General features: G+C 37.9%; 3 protein-coding genes across 6 annotated transcripts in view; all 3 read right to left on the bottom strand.

Moving 5' to 3' along the window:
* Window positions 1-881: 881 nt before the first annotated feature.
* LOC126787604 (probable anion transporter 4, chloroplastic) lies at window positions 882-15,173 on the bottom strand. Of its 3 annotated transcripts, none has more exons than XM_050513464.1 (10): window positions 14,697-15,173; window positions 14,128-14,354; window positions 13,603-13,969; window positions 13,355-13,399; window positions 13,127-13,273; window positions 12,640-12,777; window positions 12,509-12,542; window positions 12,166-12,345; window positions 11,716-11,767; window positions 882-891 (listed from the first exon to the last, which is right to left on the bottom strand). In XM_050513464.1, exons 1-9 carry the CDS (start codon window positions 15,132-15,134, stop codon window positions 11,757-11,759), a joined length of 1,587 nt encoding a protein of 528 aa, XP_050369421.1. In that variant the 5' UTR covers window positions 15,135-15,173; the 3' UTR covers window positions 882-891; window positions 11,716-11,756. The 3 variants fall into 3 exon arrangements, 2 of the variants coding, with proteins under 2 accessions (XP_050369421.1, XP_050369420.1); XR_007671245.1 differs by lacking the exon at window positions 882-891 and adding an exon at window positions 11,064-11,080 and having other exon boundaries at window positions 11,475-11,767; window positions 14,697-15,172; XM_050513463.1 differs by lacking the exon at window positions 882-891 and having other exon boundaries at window positions 11,449-11,767; window positions 14,697-15,172.
* The window catches only part of LOC126787601 (alpha-glucan phosphorylase 2, cytosolic), a 66,657-nt gene continuing 51,979 nt past the window's right edge, over window positions 1,817-16,494 (bottom strand). The window contains exons 2-16 of the mRNA XM_050513458.1: window positions 6,501-6,727; window positions 6,238-6,417; window positions 5,887-6,063; window positions 5,719-5,804; window positions 5,373-5,562; window positions 4,994-5,086; window positions 4,550-4,731; window positions 4,347-4,464; window positions 4,138-4,266; window positions 3,808-4,026; window positions 3,517-3,720; window positions 3,055-3,213; window positions 2,612-2,875; window positions 2,303-2,493; window positions 1,817-2,166 (exon numbers count right to left, since the gene is read on the bottom strand). Of these exons, the coding sequence (XP_050369415.1) occupies window positions 2,040-2,166; window positions 2,303-2,493; window positions 2,612-2,875; window positions 3,055-3,213; window positions 3,517-3,720; window positions 3,808-4,026; window positions 4,138-4,266; window positions 4,347-4,464; window positions 4,550-4,731; window positions 4,994-5,086; window positions 5,373-5,562; window positions 5,719-5,804; window positions 5,887-6,063; window positions 6,238-6,417; window positions 6,501-6,689 (2,508 nt within the window). The 5' untranslated portion in view covers window positions 6,690-6,727 and the 3' untranslated portion in view covers window positions 1,817-2,039. The remainder of the gene's footprint in view (window positions 2,167-2,302; window positions 2,494-2,611; window positions 2,876-3,054; window positions 3,214-3,516; window positions 3,721-3,807; window positions 4,027-4,137; window positions 4,267-4,346; window positions 4,465-4,549; window positions 4,732-4,993; window positions 5,087-5,372; window positions 5,563-5,718; window positions 5,805-5,886; window positions 6,064-6,237; window positions 6,418-6,500; window positions 6,728-16,494) is intronic.
* LOC126787607 (calmodulin-binding receptor-like cytoplasmic kinase 2) lies at window positions 6,810-11,080 on the bottom strand. 2 transcript variants are annotated; one of them, XR_007671246.1, is made up of 7 exons: window positions 10,729-11,080; window positions 10,309-10,556; window positions 9,476-9,644; window positions 8,976-9,065; window positions 8,400-8,695; window positions 7,343-7,870; window positions 6,810-7,249 (listed from the first exon to the last, which is right to left on the bottom strand). XR_007671246.1 is itself a non-coding variant. In XM_050513467.1 (6 exons), exons 1-6 carry the CDS (start codon window positions 10,964-10,966, stop codon window positions 7,544-7,546), a joined length of 1,368 nt encoding a protein of 455 aa, XP_050369424.1. In that variant the 5' UTR covers window positions 10,967-11,080; the 3' UTR covers window positions 7,323-7,543. The 2 variants fall into 2 exon arrangements, 1 of the variants encoding a protein (XP_050369424.1); XM_050513467.1 differs by lacking the exon at window positions 6,810-7,249 and having other exon boundaries at window positions 7,323-7,870.

Below are 16,494 nucleotides of genomic sequence, written 5' to 3' on the forward strand. Positions count from 1 at the left end.
TTAACGGTGTACACATAGCCATATAGGTACGTACTCCTAAAAGTTTAGTAGTTAATTTTATTTCTAAGTAAAAATAATAACCCTGTTTATTTCTGCATTCAAATCATTGTATTTGCATGACATTAATTCATATAATTCATCTGATATTACAATGAACTATAATACTTAATTCATCTGATTATCTTCTCTCTGGTCTGGAAACTTATGTTGGACATAAGTTTCTTGCTTCATGTAATACTTGATATTCTTCGACTATATTAGTATAAATCTATATCTGATTCATAAAACAATGTATATGTCAAACAAAAAACCATGCTGATTGATATATTTGTAGAAACTAAAGAATTAATACCGTGGATTAATTAAACTCTAGCTAATAAGAACTCGGTAAATATGATATATAGGGTATCTATTCATAGTATGATTTGAAATATACAGTGCAGGCCTATTGTTGATGAAATAAATATGGGGTAGGTCAAATAGAAAGATATCAATTGATTTCATATATACTTACCTGCTTATCAATATTAATGGTTTAATCAATAAGGCCAAAGGATGATTTACAGTACCATTAGAAAATTTAGAAGCTTTTTCCTTTCTTTCCTGGTGTAAGTTATATAAATAAGTGAATGTAACGCGAGAAATACTTATTACTCGTTTAAATGGATGAAGTTAACATTTGCTTATTGTCATTTCGATCAGAATATAAAGTCCTATCAAAGAAAGGAAAACCAAATACAAGAAACATAAAATCACAACATATTGAACCTGCATAAAAATAGCCAAACACTAGCCGGAAGTAATAAATATTGGATACACACACCAGTCACATATACTAGCACCTATTTTATGAAATAAATAATCACACCACAACACACACGCGAGCACATAACTGATTGCAAGCCGCAACACTTGTAGTGTTGCTAGTCCTTATTGTTGAAACATAGCTGCTGCTCTTTTGTGAATCTGCAGAGTGAGACGATGCACAATCTGAGTTAAAGCAAGAAATATGCACGTTCACGCCTGTGGCACAATCTTAGTTAGTTAACCATGCTAGGCCTTTGATTTATTATACCAAGGGTCATAAGTCTGTGCACACCAAGGGTCATAAGTCTGTGCACAGAGATATGTAACCAGGAAGTCGAAACCTTATTAGTTATCAGTGCGTCAAGTTTGCAGAGCAGTTATAGTCCCACATCAATCATATGAGAAAACAGACAGATATAAACTTGGTATAAAAAACGAAGGGTTGCACCTATTGTAAGGTTTGGTGCACCCTACCAAATCAAGTTCATAACTTTTGCCTCTTAAATTAAGTTCATAACTTACGCCTCTTATCAGATTTTTCACGAACAGTAACCGTAGAGTTTATGTGGAATGCTCGTGGGGTTTTATGTGGATTATATTGAAATTGAAGTAACCGAAAATGCACACTTTTGGGAAGTTGAGTTGATTCGGAGTCATTCAGGAACATAGTCGGGTTGATTCAGGAAATTAAGTACAGCCTAGCAATGAACTTTACGAGTCCAAAGGAAAGGAAGGCACTTAGAGAGCTCTTTCGAATCTGGCAAATATAACCCTGATTGATCTGTAGTTGTTTAGCTAATTTCGGTCGATGCATATCATCCCTGTAGTATATACCCTGATTGATCTGTAGTTGTTTAGCTAATTTCGGTTCGATGTATATGTATCCCTGTAGTATGTATATAGTTGGTATGTATATATCAGATGTGCAGTTATGTAATTTTCCATATTCTTAAAAATCAAATTAGTAAGCTAGTCAGTTGGAAAAGAGTTATTGAAGAGATACCAGTAGTACAAGGTAACTACACTATTTACCTATATATTTTGCATAACAAGCAATGGCAGAATATTATTCATTCATGAAACAAATGGTTTTCAGGTAGACATGATTGAATTACAAAATAAACTCTGAAATTTAGATATGATGGCTGCAAATTCTGTCGGCTGTTTTATTCTTTACGGTAACCTTCATCTTGTATCAGAATTACGATTGAAAATCAGCACGTAGGTTAAAATTATGGTACACGGCACTCCTCGATTTTCCAGATTTCCTTGGCATACTGAGCAATTGTCCGGTCGCTGCTGAACTTGCCCGACCCTGCTGTGCTCAATATGGATGACTTTAGCCACTTCTTCCTATCCCTGGCAGGTGACACGAGAAACACAAGCATCATGTTGGTTAGCTTTGGGGTTCCATAGATTACAGAAATCTACTATATTTAGTCTCGTACAAGATCAAATGTTTAAGATTTAGAGGCTAGAAGGTCTGGGATCTTACTTGTACGCTTCATCAACTCTTGCTTGCGCATCTAAATAGGCCGCAAAGTCATGGCCAACAAGAAAATAATCAGCACGACCAAAACCGCTGTTTCCCTCCAAAGAATCGAGAAGCGGATTGTAATCGTAGCTCCCAAATGCTCCACTCCTAATAAACTTCTTGGCTTCTTCGAACCGAGGATCTGGTTTGAACTGAGTGATCCACAAGAACGGTAGAAAGTGTCAAAGTGAGATGAGAAAGGATTTGCTTGATTACCACTTATAAATTATCTAATTTGGAGCTTTTGAACTACTTAGATAGATAACATACCAGTCCGTTCTCTCTATCCTTGCGGAGCTTAGGAACTTCATCCGCTGTGGCACCAAAAAGAAAAAAGTTTTCCTCTCCAACTTCCTCACGGATTTCAACATTAGCCCCATCCAGTGTTCCTATTATGAGGCAACCGTTCAGAGAGAATTTCATGTTACTTGTACCACTTGCCTCCATTCCTGCAGTACTTATATGTTGTGATAGCTCACTTCCAGGGATAAGTAGTTCAGCTACAGATACGTTGTAATTTGGAACAAAAACAACCTGAAGATATAACGGTTATCAGGGATCAATCCAGGTCCCAATTTTCGAGATCTTAATCTTACATATATGAAACATTTATCTTTCATTAGTAGTATGAGAACATACAGAGAAATGCATAACTAGCAGTAGAGCGATACTGCAAACTGTATAAAGTACGAATGACTGATATATGAACTAACCTTCAAGTAGTTATTGACCTCAGGATCAGTATTGACCACCGCACCTACATCATTTACCAACTTCACTATTCTTTTTGCATTTGTATATGTTGCAAATGCTTTTCCTCCAATCATTACTGTGCGTGGAGTTGCTTTCTTCCGCTCTTCAGGGCTCATCTCCTGTCGCATTTCAATTCAACTTCTCAACAACAACATAATACAGTTCAGAGTAAAACTGAAAAATTAATTTTTATTGAAATTTCTATCTATTCAGTAAATGCTCTGACATTCTTCGGGTTAACATGTTGCCGTGAAACTATATAGGACAAAAGGCAGGTGCAAATTATAATGAACAAGCTCATGAAGACATAGAGATCAAGCCGGAAGGGTATGCAGGTAATTTCAATGGCAAAATGATGACCTTATAAAAATAGAAACTCCATTTCAATTAAATAGTTAAGTAACATGTAATTGCATTTGTACCTTTAGCTTCTTATATCTATAAATTGCACCCAGAATATTAAGCAACTGTCTTTTATACTCATGGATTCGCTTCACTTGTATGTCAAAAAGACTGTTTGGGTCAATCTTGACACCTGTCACATGCTCTACGTACTGTGCCAAACGTTTCTTATTAGCCATCTTGGCAGACGCCCATTCCTCTTGTAATTTTGCATCATCAGCTAACTATTAGAGAAAGCATAAACGAGAATTAATATTTGAACTGCAACACTCATACAAGCACAAAAAAGCATTACAAAATGTAGATTATACCTTTCGAAGACCGACAAGTAGGTCCAGATTGGTTGCCCATTCATCTGTTTTTAACCATTTGGTGATTATATTACTGAGCTCAGGACTGCAAAACTTCAGCCACCTTCGAGGAGTAATACCATTGGTCTTGTTTTGGAATTTGGATGGCCATATAGAGACATAGTCTGCAAATAACTCTTTCTTTAAAATATCACTATGCAGCTCAGCAACACCATTTACCTACAATGATATCGGCAAAATAAGTTACTAAAACATTTAAGAAAATCAACAGCTCAAATGTGGAGGGGAAAAGGAAAATAATTGCCGGGAATTCCTACATGGATTTCTTACCGTATGTGCAGACACCACACATAAATTAGCCATCCTCACAACAGGCTTTTGGGGATTGTTATCCAAGACGCACATGGTGGGAATTTTACTCTCAAGATCTTTCCTTGTAGAACGCACCAATTCAATAAACTGCAAGGAGGCAATATTTACCCTTGGAAGATAAAATTGAAATCATTTTTAGAGTAAAAAAGAAGTGTGAGAAGTATAACCCTTTTGTCAATTTCTTGTATGATTTCCATATGGCGAGGAAGAAGCTTCCACATGACTGTCTGTGACCATTTCTCAAGTGCTTCCGGAAGGACCGTGTGATTAGTATAAGCAACAGTCCTGTTTTGATCACTCAGAGTTAGTGCTTTCCGCTAAAATGTCATGAAAGAGGAAGAAGCTGTAGAAAAAAAAATCTGAAGAACACCTTGATGTCACATCCCATGCCTCATCCCACCCAAGTCCTTCCTCATCCAAAAGCAATCGAATTAGCTCCGGAATTGCAAGTGTAGGATGAGTATCATTCATTTGGACAGCAACCTTGGTCGGAAACTCGGACCATTTCAACTCCGCCCCTTGTTTCCTCTCCTTGAATCTGAAAATAATGTCCTATAATTTGAAGATAAAAGGATATCAGATTGCAACTTCTTAAAGGCATGACAAACTAGCAACTGAAAGTGCCTCACAAAAGCAGTTCTATATTTGTCCCAGCTTGATAATAAAAATCATATTGCTGAACCCAACCTCAATGGTGCAGGAAATAAAAAAAAAAGAATCTTTTTATGTGAACTTTTTTTCAAACCAAAGTTAAATCATTTTATGTGCTGTTTTTCATGAGAAAAAGTGGGAATGAAGATGCTAATAAATTAACCTGAAGTGATGCACTGCAGAGAAAGAATTGTTGCTTCAGCCGTAAAAGTTTCCCTTCTTCTGTAGCATCTCCAGGATATAAAACAGCACAAATCTGCAACATGGAACTTCATATAATGTAATTCAACTAAACACTTGAGCATGTCAAACCTGTTGGATACACATCATTAACTAGATTTTAAAACTCATACATTCCACTTGTCTCAAAATGCCTGTAACCCAACCTAATTAGATCCGTGAAATTTAGTTACCCCTTCATATCTTTAAAACTATAATATTCACAAAAAGTCATCAGATGAAACTGGCCGGACAGCACATTGTGTGAAAGATGTGGCAACTTCAATACTACCATGCTAAGTTTCAGCTACGATTTTACCAACCTGTTGAGCTCTAGAATGAAGCTGAGCAGCAGGTTCGTATTGACCATCATTAAACTGAAAGAGGTTAAAATCCTCGGACCTTGCTTTGGCGTCCCATAGACGAAGACTAATAGTGTTCTTGGTTTTGTATCCTGGAATTGGAACATCATAAGCCAGAGCTTGCAGAACCTCTCCCTCTACCCACTTTCGCCTGTAATACAAGCAATTACAAATAATTTATGCGAGCATGAACCATGTGTTTTGTTTCGTGGTTTTTTAGTAAAAAGTATACTTGGAGTGCATTATATTTTTATAACGTGCTTCATTTGTAATAAATTCATTGTGGAAATCCTAATCTGATACTTACGATCCATCAGGATTAACATGAACACGACCAAAGAATCTGATTGGGTAAACAACATCATGCCTGACTACTTCCCAAGGACTGAATTTCTGCATAAATTCAAAGTATCATTGACAAATTGACAAATATTCAAAACTTTACAGAACTCGAGGTCATATATGTCCTCCTCACCTCCAGCCAATCCTCAGCAGTTTCTTCTTGGCCATCCTTGGCAATCCGTTGCTTAAACAGACCATATCTGTACCTCAAACCATACCCCCAAGCCGGCAAATTCAACGTCGCCATGGAGTCTAGAAAGCACGAAGCAAGCCTTCCCAGGCCACCATTCCCAAGCGCAGCGTCCTTTTCCTACAAAAAAAAACAAGTACTTCCAATAATCACTGAACAACTTATTACACAACCAAATCAACCAATACAGTTCATTTCCATACACACATACACAGATGTGCACATTTCAACTACTAAAAATATAACACGAACACGAAACATGAACATTTTGAGGCCACAAAACTCCGAGATTACCTGCTCCCTAATGTTCTCGAGGTCATGTCCCAGCTTGTTCAAAGCTTCAGCATAGGCACTCTGAACATTGAGATTCCCAATGGCATTGGTCAAGGCTCGTCCTTGAAGATACTCCATGGACAAGTAGTAAGTCTGCTTCGGATTCTTGTTGTGGAAATGCAGGTAGGTCTCGTTCCAATTCTACATAGTTCAAGTGAATCAAAACCTATTAAACTTGAAGAGAAAATCAAATCAAAGTATCAAGCGGTGGAGTGGTGGTCAACCTGGATCAGATGGTCGCGGACGCTCTCGGCGGTGGCGTAGTAGGCCTGCTCCGGCTCGAACTTGAACGGCGAGAAGTGAGGGCTGAAATTGGCGTGGTAGTTGATGTTGGACGCAATCTTGGTCGGCTCCTCCGCCAGCGGATTCGCCGCCGCCGGAATCTTGGATGCTTGGCCGTTCGGTTCCGCCATGGCTCAGGCTAAAAGCAGAGCCTCCTCAATTCAACAAAACACACAATCTGAAAATCCAAAACCAAAATTGATGATCAGAAAAGTATTAAAAACAAAAACAGTAAAAGAAGGAGAGTGATGAGGAAGCAAATTACATTTTAGCGAGAGAGTGATATTGTGAGGCTTTGAGAGTCCTCAGAGATGTGTAAATAATCAGGTGGAGAAATGGAGCATATATAAGGGAATATACAGGAGAATCTTTGAGATATTTTTAGAGCAAAGAAGAAGACGAGTCAGCCAGAGAGATTTGATTTGGGGGAAGATGGGTTTGAAGATTGAGGGGAACGTGAACGATCACATGGAGAAGGAGCCAAAAAGAGAGCGGGTAGTGTGCTTTGGGAGTGAGTGACGCCAGTGCCACGCTTTTGCTTCTTTCGGGGATCACATTTCGATATTTTCTTTCTTCCCATTTTTAAATGCTTCTCTTTTTTCAACTCGCTCACAAGGTGACGCGTGGCTTCTTACAAAGCGCCAATTTCTTACCGCTGGGTGAGTGACCGGTAAGATAAATTTGCCCCAATCTACACAGCCAATGAAATAAATTGGTGAGAATCATTTGACAAAGTAAAACGGGGCTGAAAATATGGATCATACTTCAGATAGAAGCCATTTACCGGAAAGTGATGAAGGAATTGAATAAATCACAACAGTTGTTTTTGGGGATCGACATGCCCTCTTAAATCTTTAGACAGAAAGCACATGATCTGAATTGAATTAAATTCACGATGCGATAGTAGACAAGGCTTTACATATCGGTATCAATCCATGAGCAAAAATAATAATAATAATGTGCATTCCCTTCAAGTTCTTGAAAGTTATGCAGAGATAAATTTATACTTATCATCATCTTCGATCCCAAATGTGTGCTGCCTGGTCATCATAGGATCTCTCACAGGATAATTGGCAGAGTAGTGAGAGGGTGTAGGAGGAGGAGGAGGGAAGGCTTTCTCTCTGAATTCCTTGCGTATCCCCCATAATACTTCGCCACAGTTTTTCATAGAGGGTCTTGATTGTCTTAAAGGTGCAAGGCACTTGTGAGCTAGAGTGAGGACTTTCTCCATTGCCATGGTTGATGCCGCGTTTCTCCGTAGCCTTGGATCCATGACGAGTATAGCTTCTCCTCGTTTTAATGTTTGGATTGCCTGCAGAGGTAAACATCGATTATTACCGCTTGAAATGATGACTTGGGCAAATGACGTTCAACAAGTATACACAACATATGCATTTCCACGTGTACATGAAATGCTGTCCTATATGTTTCTAACATGGTTAGGCTGATTACTGGTTCATGCACTTTCAATACCTAATTTTTTGCCGATCATACATGGGTACAAGCCATACGAAGACTGAACATGACAGACCATTGCTATGCACCACAGAGGTTACATTTGATGAATGTTTCATGTGCAGTTATTACTAGAGCTGAACTGTTGTGACTCGATCAGCTTTAAGCTCTTGCAGAATCATGTGAAGACGGACTAAAGTAAATGAACTCCAGGAGGGATCAATCTTGAGTCAGAATAAAAACAATTAATTAATAATCTATCTAAGATGGAGACTTGTGCTAAATATCCCCAAATATCTAAAGGAATGCACAACTCACTTAATCTGCAGTTTTATGTATGCATTATAATTTCAGGATGCTCTGAAAGATACTGAATGAGTTCTTACCCATCTTGTTGTTAATCTTTCGTTGTTTGGCTTGTTGGGTTCGATTGGTCGTCTTCCTGTCATTAATTCTACAAGCAACACACCAAAGGAATAAACATCACTCTTTTCGGTAAGCTGATAAGTCTTGAGGTACTCAGGATCCAAGTAGCCTGCCGTTCCTTTAACCTGAGTCGATATATGAGTTGCATCAGAGTCTGCAGACAACCGTGCAAACCCAAAGTCCGCCACTTTCGCCCGTAACTTCTCTGTGATGAGGATGTTTAACGATTTTATGTCTCTATGGATTATTGGAGGATCTGTCAAAATACATGAAACTGTTTTAGGACCTTCAAGTACCAGACTGCAATAAGCAACTGCGTTACAAGTAGTTGTTTCCTAAATAAGATATACACATGTTATAACAGATTTCTTTAGACTTGTATTTTCTCCAATAGTATAACAAAATGGAAGCTATAAATATTTTCTCTCCACAGTGAAGTCCATAAACTAGAACGTAAAAGGCCAAAGAGCTATGTAACTTGAACTTCTGCACAAAAATTCTGTCCAAGTACTTTAGAATGAAAATGAAGAGCGTACCTGTGTACATGTGAAGGTAGGTAACTGCATGAGCCACATCAATTGCAATGTCTAAACGTTCTGCCATTTCAAGTCCATTTCCTCGCGTACCTTCATAAGTAGTAACTTGACTTGTCAGTGCCAATATCGACACTATTTTTCTAAATTCTTCTTATATTTAAAAGTTTCCACACGGTTAGAAACATAGGAAGCAGCAGATTCCTGAGATTCTTTGCTGGTTGGGGTAAGCAGAAGTTGAGCAGATAGATCAATGATTTATTCTTAGACTGCTTCTTCCATTAATTTTTATTCTAGTTTGGCCCAACTCAGGTTCTTTTGATATATGAATTTGACAAAAGCTCAGTTGAAAGTCATGGATATATTTCCAGTTTCGTAGAAAAAAACTAAAAATCACACATTCAGCCCAAATATAAGTTTATCAGATACTAAAGTATTCTGTTTCCGATTTCCATCTTTACTGACAATATTCATATATCATAACTATCATTCACAAGGCTTACCATCCAGATGTTCCCGTAGGTTTCCATTGCCAACATATTCGACCAAAATTATCCGCTCGTCCGCATGCTCCAAATACCCATATAATCTTACCAGGTTCAGATGCTCAATCATGGACAAGGTGAGTATTTCATTCTTGAACTCCAATTGTAAGAGCTTGTCAGATGATGTCTGCAAATGGTTTCGAGTGATTGTGTAAACCATTAGCAAATGATATTAATATCTGTCTAGAAAGTACTCAAGGTTTTTCAAAGAGTTGAAACTGTTTCCTTTAGTGCTGCATTTACTCATCATCATATCCAATGATTCTACTGATAAATTGTTGAAACCTATGTAGCACCGACACCGACACCGATACCGCGACACGGCAAATCTAAAAAATTTAGATTCCGACACGGCATCGACACGGCTATTTATATATAATTTAATATATTTATTAATGCATAAAAGAAATATATAACACATAAAATAATGCATAAAAGATTCAAGTTCATTCCATTGCATAACAATTCAAAATAAATAAATCTAACGAAAGAAGAAAGGGAAAACGATGGGGCTGACACAAAACCTGAGTTAATTCTGTTTTGTTTTTATGTTTTTTTAAATCTAAAATGATGATGTGGCGTGTCGGTCAAAGTATCGGAGAAGTGTCGGAAAATTCAATATTACTGACACGCCACGTGGCGTGTCGGGGAAGTGTCGGGGAGTGTCGGAGAGTGTCAGACACTCCGACACGCGAGCCTTAGAAGTGTCGGTGCTACATAGGTTGAAACAAAGGGGAACTTTAAGCATACATGGAACTAATATCCCAATATCATTAACTGTCTATACCTACCTTCTTGGCACGCTTTACAGCAACAAGAGATCCATCCCCAAGCCTTCCCCTGTAAACTGTCCCAAAAGCACCCTCACCAATTCTATTTGCTTCAGAAAACTTTTCAGTAGCCTTGAAAATCTCTTCGTATGAGAAATTTTTCGTCTCAATTATCCCACTCAGGGTAGCAGAAGAACCATAGGACCCAGATAACTTGAACTTTGAAGAGTTCTTAGTGTCAGTACTCCCTGATGAACGATCGGTTGAAGCTGCAGAATATTGAAAGTTATAATAAACAGAAATTTCCGATGCAAGATATTTGACTACTGAAAGAATCCCACCAAGTATATAACCTACATATAGCAATTCTAAGGAACCTGCAAAATATATATAGTGATATAATAATATCTATGCCAAACCAGAAGCAATACTAGAACTTACAGGAGACTCCTTTGATACTACTACTGTTTCTTCTTGGATCAATTACAGAAACAGAAGCCTTGGAGTTGACCTTTCTTCGAAAAAGAAGAACTGTGAAAACTTTCTTCACTGCAGCCTTGATATGCTTCAGGGTAGAATGGCTTCTGCTCTGTTGCTTAGTTTTATTAGTGTAGTCATCTTCAAAGTGAAAATCGGAGAATTGATTCTTCTTGTGATGAGGACTACGTGCTTTCTTCATTTCCTGAGGTTTTGGCCGGCTGGTGCTGTAGCTTTGTTCATATCTTTTGCTAAAATCTGAAATGAATTAGTGGTCTTTGGTTACAGGTACCCCTCTAACATAAATGCTCCTGACCTGTATATTTTGAATGATTGCCATTGGTTATTGTACTTATATAAATTCTCGGAGTTGCCCAAATGTCTGAAAGACTAATTCCAGCTACGCTTTCATTTTGAACAAGGGACAACTGGAAGCAGGACTCGGTTTCAATTTTGGTTTTATATAACGGGTATGATCCAGTCAATGGAGGAATCTTCTAATGGTTGGGTCAATAGCATGTTCTATTTATCTTAATATTTTAAGAACCAAAGCCCAGCCCAACAGAGTGGGTCGACTTGTTCCATACACGGTTGTTCCCTCCATTTTTCTTCATTTTGATCGCAGAACTAGAGAGCCGCTCAAATCAATCAATGTCGACTAGTTTTCACATCGAAAGGCAGTAGTAGGAAGAATGAATGCAGCAGCGTACCTCTTTGAAATACATTTACAGATATGTTTTACAAAATTTGGTCATCAGGATTCCCATATGCACCTGAAACAGATTGTCGATGCATGCGAACACTAATAACATACACTGTACAAGCTTCGGATTCAATAACAAAAGGACGAAGGAGGTTATTTATGATACAACAGATGATTTTCAACGGCTTGTACCATTCCTCTACTCTGCCTTCCTTTCTGTACCGTCCACTAATTAAAGTTGAGCACATTATTCTCAACAAGAAATGCTGGAGCCAGCAGCCTTAGAATCTCATATGGGAGCTGTGAAGCAAAAAGGTAAGTTAGGGATCTAATAGTATGATTGCTGCTCATCAGGCATTTCAATGTGATAACCAATTTTATCAGACATATAATCTCCATAATAGAAGATGCACAAATCAGAATTGTTTATGCTGACAGTGTTTGAAAATCAAAACATTTCCTCAGTGTACTGAGTAAAACTTGAACATATTTTAAAATAGAAGTATCTTCTTAAAATGGAGCCTAGAAAGCTGACATTCTCACATTCATTACCCTACATTACTATACCTCAGACAGACATTATCAAATTACAATCCTGCACCATCTAAAGAGGACAAGCTCTGCAGCCAACCGAAAGGGTGGGATCCAGGTATAGTATAATATCGTTCTTAGAATCAATAGAATTAAAATTTACTTACTTGGTTCATCAAAATTTACTCTCTCTCCAGTAGAATATACGATGTAGAAAAGGGCAGCAAGAACATATAACAGTGACGTGAACAACAGAAATCCTTGGAAAGAACCCACCAATTCGACAAAAAACCCAGCCCCAACTGTTCCCACAATAGCAGCAAATGTACCGGCAGTATTTGATATCCCTATGATGAAAAGGGGTTCAGTACCATATCATTGATTTGGGTACAAATTAACAAGTTCATATATACTGGTTGACATAACGCTCTTAAGCATTTTTAGTATAACAAAAGATGAAAAAAGAAGGAAAGAAAATGTATACTGAAGACTTTGTTTGACTAACCATACCATGTAAAACACCAGAATACTGTGGAGCGATCTCCTGGTTAAAGAAAGAAACAATTAAGGCTCATTTATTATCGAACAACTAATTAAGTTACTAATCTTTATCTGACTGAAGCATATAGACAAATGCTAACCTGAAGATTCACAAGAAAGCCAGAGTGACTAAAGGATTTAAGTCCAACTGCTAAAGTAAGCCAAGCAGATGCAACTGATGGGCCTTTTGCTGTAGTTAAACCTACAAGAGCAATCCCAGGACCTATGAAACCGATTGACTGCACAGAAAGAACAAACACTGACACTTCAATAAAGCATGACCAGAAAAATATGTCATATATATGGTAGATAGAATTTTCTCTTTAAGATGATCTACTTTGTGCAGGGTCCCATTTTTTGATTGCAATTATAGGTTGATCATGAAAGATCGTATACAGTAACTTACTTCCACAATTACAAGCTTACAGTATACCATTTCCAAGTAAGTTCATATCAGGAAAGTGATGTTCCCATCAATCCTACTATTAATCAGTTCATATTTGGAGCGAGATCATTCAGAATCCATCTCTCTTAATTGGACTTCTTACAGTATACACTGCAATATTTAAATGTAATTCTTTCACACACCTGCATGATCTTTCGAGTCATTGTGACAGTTGTACCATTTCGTATCAATATGTCTGACCACAAACCACCGATATATCCCATGACTGCCATGACCGTCCATGGAACGGCACTAAACCAAGCTGCTTGTCTGAGGTCGACATGATACACCTATAATAGAGTCATAAACGACATAAGTCTTTGTTGACACAACCGAAATACAAAAGAAGTAGATAGGATATTGAGCCTCACAGAGTTGAAGTAGATGGGCATCCAGGAAAGAAAAACAAAAAAACCCTGCAATATCGGAAAAATGAAGATGAGTATTAGTGACCCTGTTGGTGGATACATACTTTTTGTGCAAGGCTCTATGTGTGCATAAACAGACACAGCAAACATATAAATCCTTTTTTTCCCCTGAAAACATCAACAAATGCTAAGGAAAGTGACAGTATGATGCTCAGAGTAGAACATCCTGGCATGAGGTACATATGCATTACCCAGCTATGCATGGCATTTGCAACTACTATGGCCCAGGTTGGAGGCTTAGAAAGCAAGCGTCTGAAAGGAGGGATCACTCTGGTTGTTTTAGGTTTATTTTCCCCCAGAAAGGATTTCTGCTTCTCGCTCTGTATGTAATCCAGTTCATATTTTGATATCTGAGGACTGCGGTCTGGAGTGCTTGATGTTGCAGATAACCATACCAAAACCCAAAGAAATCCAGATAAACCAAAAATCACAAATGGTCCAAACACACCGCCTTGTGACATGAGAATTGGAGATAGCATTAGTCCTACTGAACTTCCAAGCTGAAATCCAGCCATTGCAATTCCAACAGCCCTGGATCGTTCTGTCTTAGGGAACCATCTGAAAATGAAAAAAAAAAAAAGTTATAAAAAAAGGTTCATGCCATCATTTTAGCATTAGCACTACCAACTATTGTTACAAAGATAAACTGTTGAAAACACATATTAACTTTAAATGTATTTGGTGATTGGAAATGGGAAGTTGTAGACCACATCTACCTCGCTACCATGTTGTTCATGCAAGGAAGTGCCACGCCTTCCGCAATGCCAAGGAGAGCTCTCATTGCGAGGAGAAGCCATAAAGAAGTTTCAGCCGCCCAAGGTGTAAGGAACGTAGCCATAGACCACAAAGCCACTCCCCAGGCCATGACAACCTTACCGCCATAGTAGTCCACAAGTGTCCCACCAGCTATAGGAGATACAAGGTACCCCCAAAGGAACGACGACTGCCATATGTAAAATTTCCAATGAGTCTAAAGTTTAGCTACAAGAAGATCTTTCAACATTGATCAAGCATTCATCAATAATATGCTCCAGCTTAAAAAATGACAACACAACATAATAAAATCTAAGGAGATTCTTCAATATATTCACAACTTAACACAATGAACAAGTTTTCGATATCAAATTATTGGGTTCAACTCTTTTCTATAGTCACTCAAATACCTCAAATTCATATTCAATTATACGCAAATTTTCTTTAAACTTTACTAAAGCTACTATTACAAAAATCAAATCATTTTAGCTCATAATTCCAAAGAAAATATAAACCAGAGCAAGAGAACCACCTGAACAATTCCGGCGAACGATCGGCTCCAACCGTTGGAGAGCGACAACGGCACAATTGCCACCGACATCACAACCCGGTCAGCATTGCACAGAGCTAAAGCCAGAGCGAGCATCGCCACCACTTTGACTCTCTCCGAAGTGATAAACTCACCGAAGCTCGGCGCCTGAGCTTCGCGCCCGTCCGAGAACGAGCCGAACTGAGCGTCCTTAGACGAAGCCCTAACTCGTCTCGATTGGACACCGCGGAGGCCCGCCGAGACATGCCGGAGCCGAGCTCTCAGCGCAGAATCAGCCGGCCAAATGTTCCGGAAGCCGTTGAAGAAACAATTAGGCGAGTCGACATAACGCGGAGGAAGCTGCGGAAGGTGAAATTCCGGCTGGGGAATATTCCGGCGGGGAGAAAGAGAGAGATAAGAAGCGCGGATTGTGGTGTTCATGGCGCCAGTCAGAAAGTCACAGTGAGTCGTCGTCAGTCGTCACGCACCTAATGAAAGTGACGACGAACGAGAATCGGGTCCTGGGTAACATTACCGAACTACCCTATAAAACTAGATGAAAAGTGAGGAAGCTGGAGGGTTGATTTGGAATTCTGAGAGATTAATTTTTTTTGGGTTAATTCCTCTTATGGTACCTAAAGTATGGCTATTTGGACAATTTGGTACTTGATGTATGAAAACGGACAATTTGGTACATGAAGTTCACATTTGTAAGCCATTTTGGTATATCTATCAATTTTGATCATATTTTTAGGGTTATTTTCGTCATTCTAACCCTAAACTCATTAAATTCACATTTTTCTTTATTTCTTTCTATAATTGTGGCCTCTTTGGAGATAATTAAATTGATATATCTACTCCACTTAGCATCTACTTCGCATATATCAAAAATAATTTTTTTTCTTAATATACTTATTGTATCCTAATTATTTTTTGCAAAGGAAATAAATTGCCTTTATGCAATTGTAATTTTTTATTAAAATATATTTTTTAAATTACTTATAATTAAAATTAATTTAGATTAATAACTACATTATGAAAAATTATATACGTAAATCATCACAGATACTAAGTAGATGAGTTATCAAATTTTTAGTGATAATTTAGAGGCAATTTGAATGTATTATGAAAAAATGAAGTAAAGTAAAGATAAGATGACGGAAATAACTCTGAAAATATGGTCAAAATTGATATAAGTACCAAAATGACCTAAATTTGAGAACTTTAGGTACCAAATTGTCCGTTTTCATACACCATGTACCAAATTGTCCAAGTAGCCAAATATCAGGTACCATAGGAGGAATTTACCTTTTTTTTGTGAAACCTTTTTTTATTTATTTAACAAATGAGGGAAACAAAAAAACCTAACCTCCTATGTCTGACTGAAACAAAGAGGATAAACAAAAGCTCAATACGGCATGTGTACACCCACACATGCAAAACCATAAATATAAGAACCTCTAACAAATAGCAAACTCTTAGCCAATAAACCCTTAATTAAAGGACGGGATGAAGCTGATAGCATTGGCAGACACTTGTGAGATACCAAAAATAGAGAAAATAGACATATCGTGATGTTTTTTGTAAGGATGAAAAGAATGCAGAGCACTCTCTGAACAATTCCAAAAGATGACGTTGGGCTTCCAACACATTAAAAACTTACATTCGAAAAGCACTAGATTCATAGTGATCCAAATAAACCAAATTAGATTACAAGAGATTAGAAACCAAAGTCGACGTTTAGGTTTTGGGAACGCTAACATCAACACCATTAAACACTTCATCAAGGGTACCCCAAGGC

Source organism: Argentina anserina, chromosome 3 (genome assembly GCF_933775445.1).
Source record: "Argentina anserina chromosome 3, drPotAnse1.1, whole genome shotgun sequence".
In the NCBI taxonomy this organism is placed as follows: Eukaryota; Viridiplantae; Streptophyta; class Magnoliopsida; order Rosales; family Rosaceae; genus Argentina; species Argentina anserina.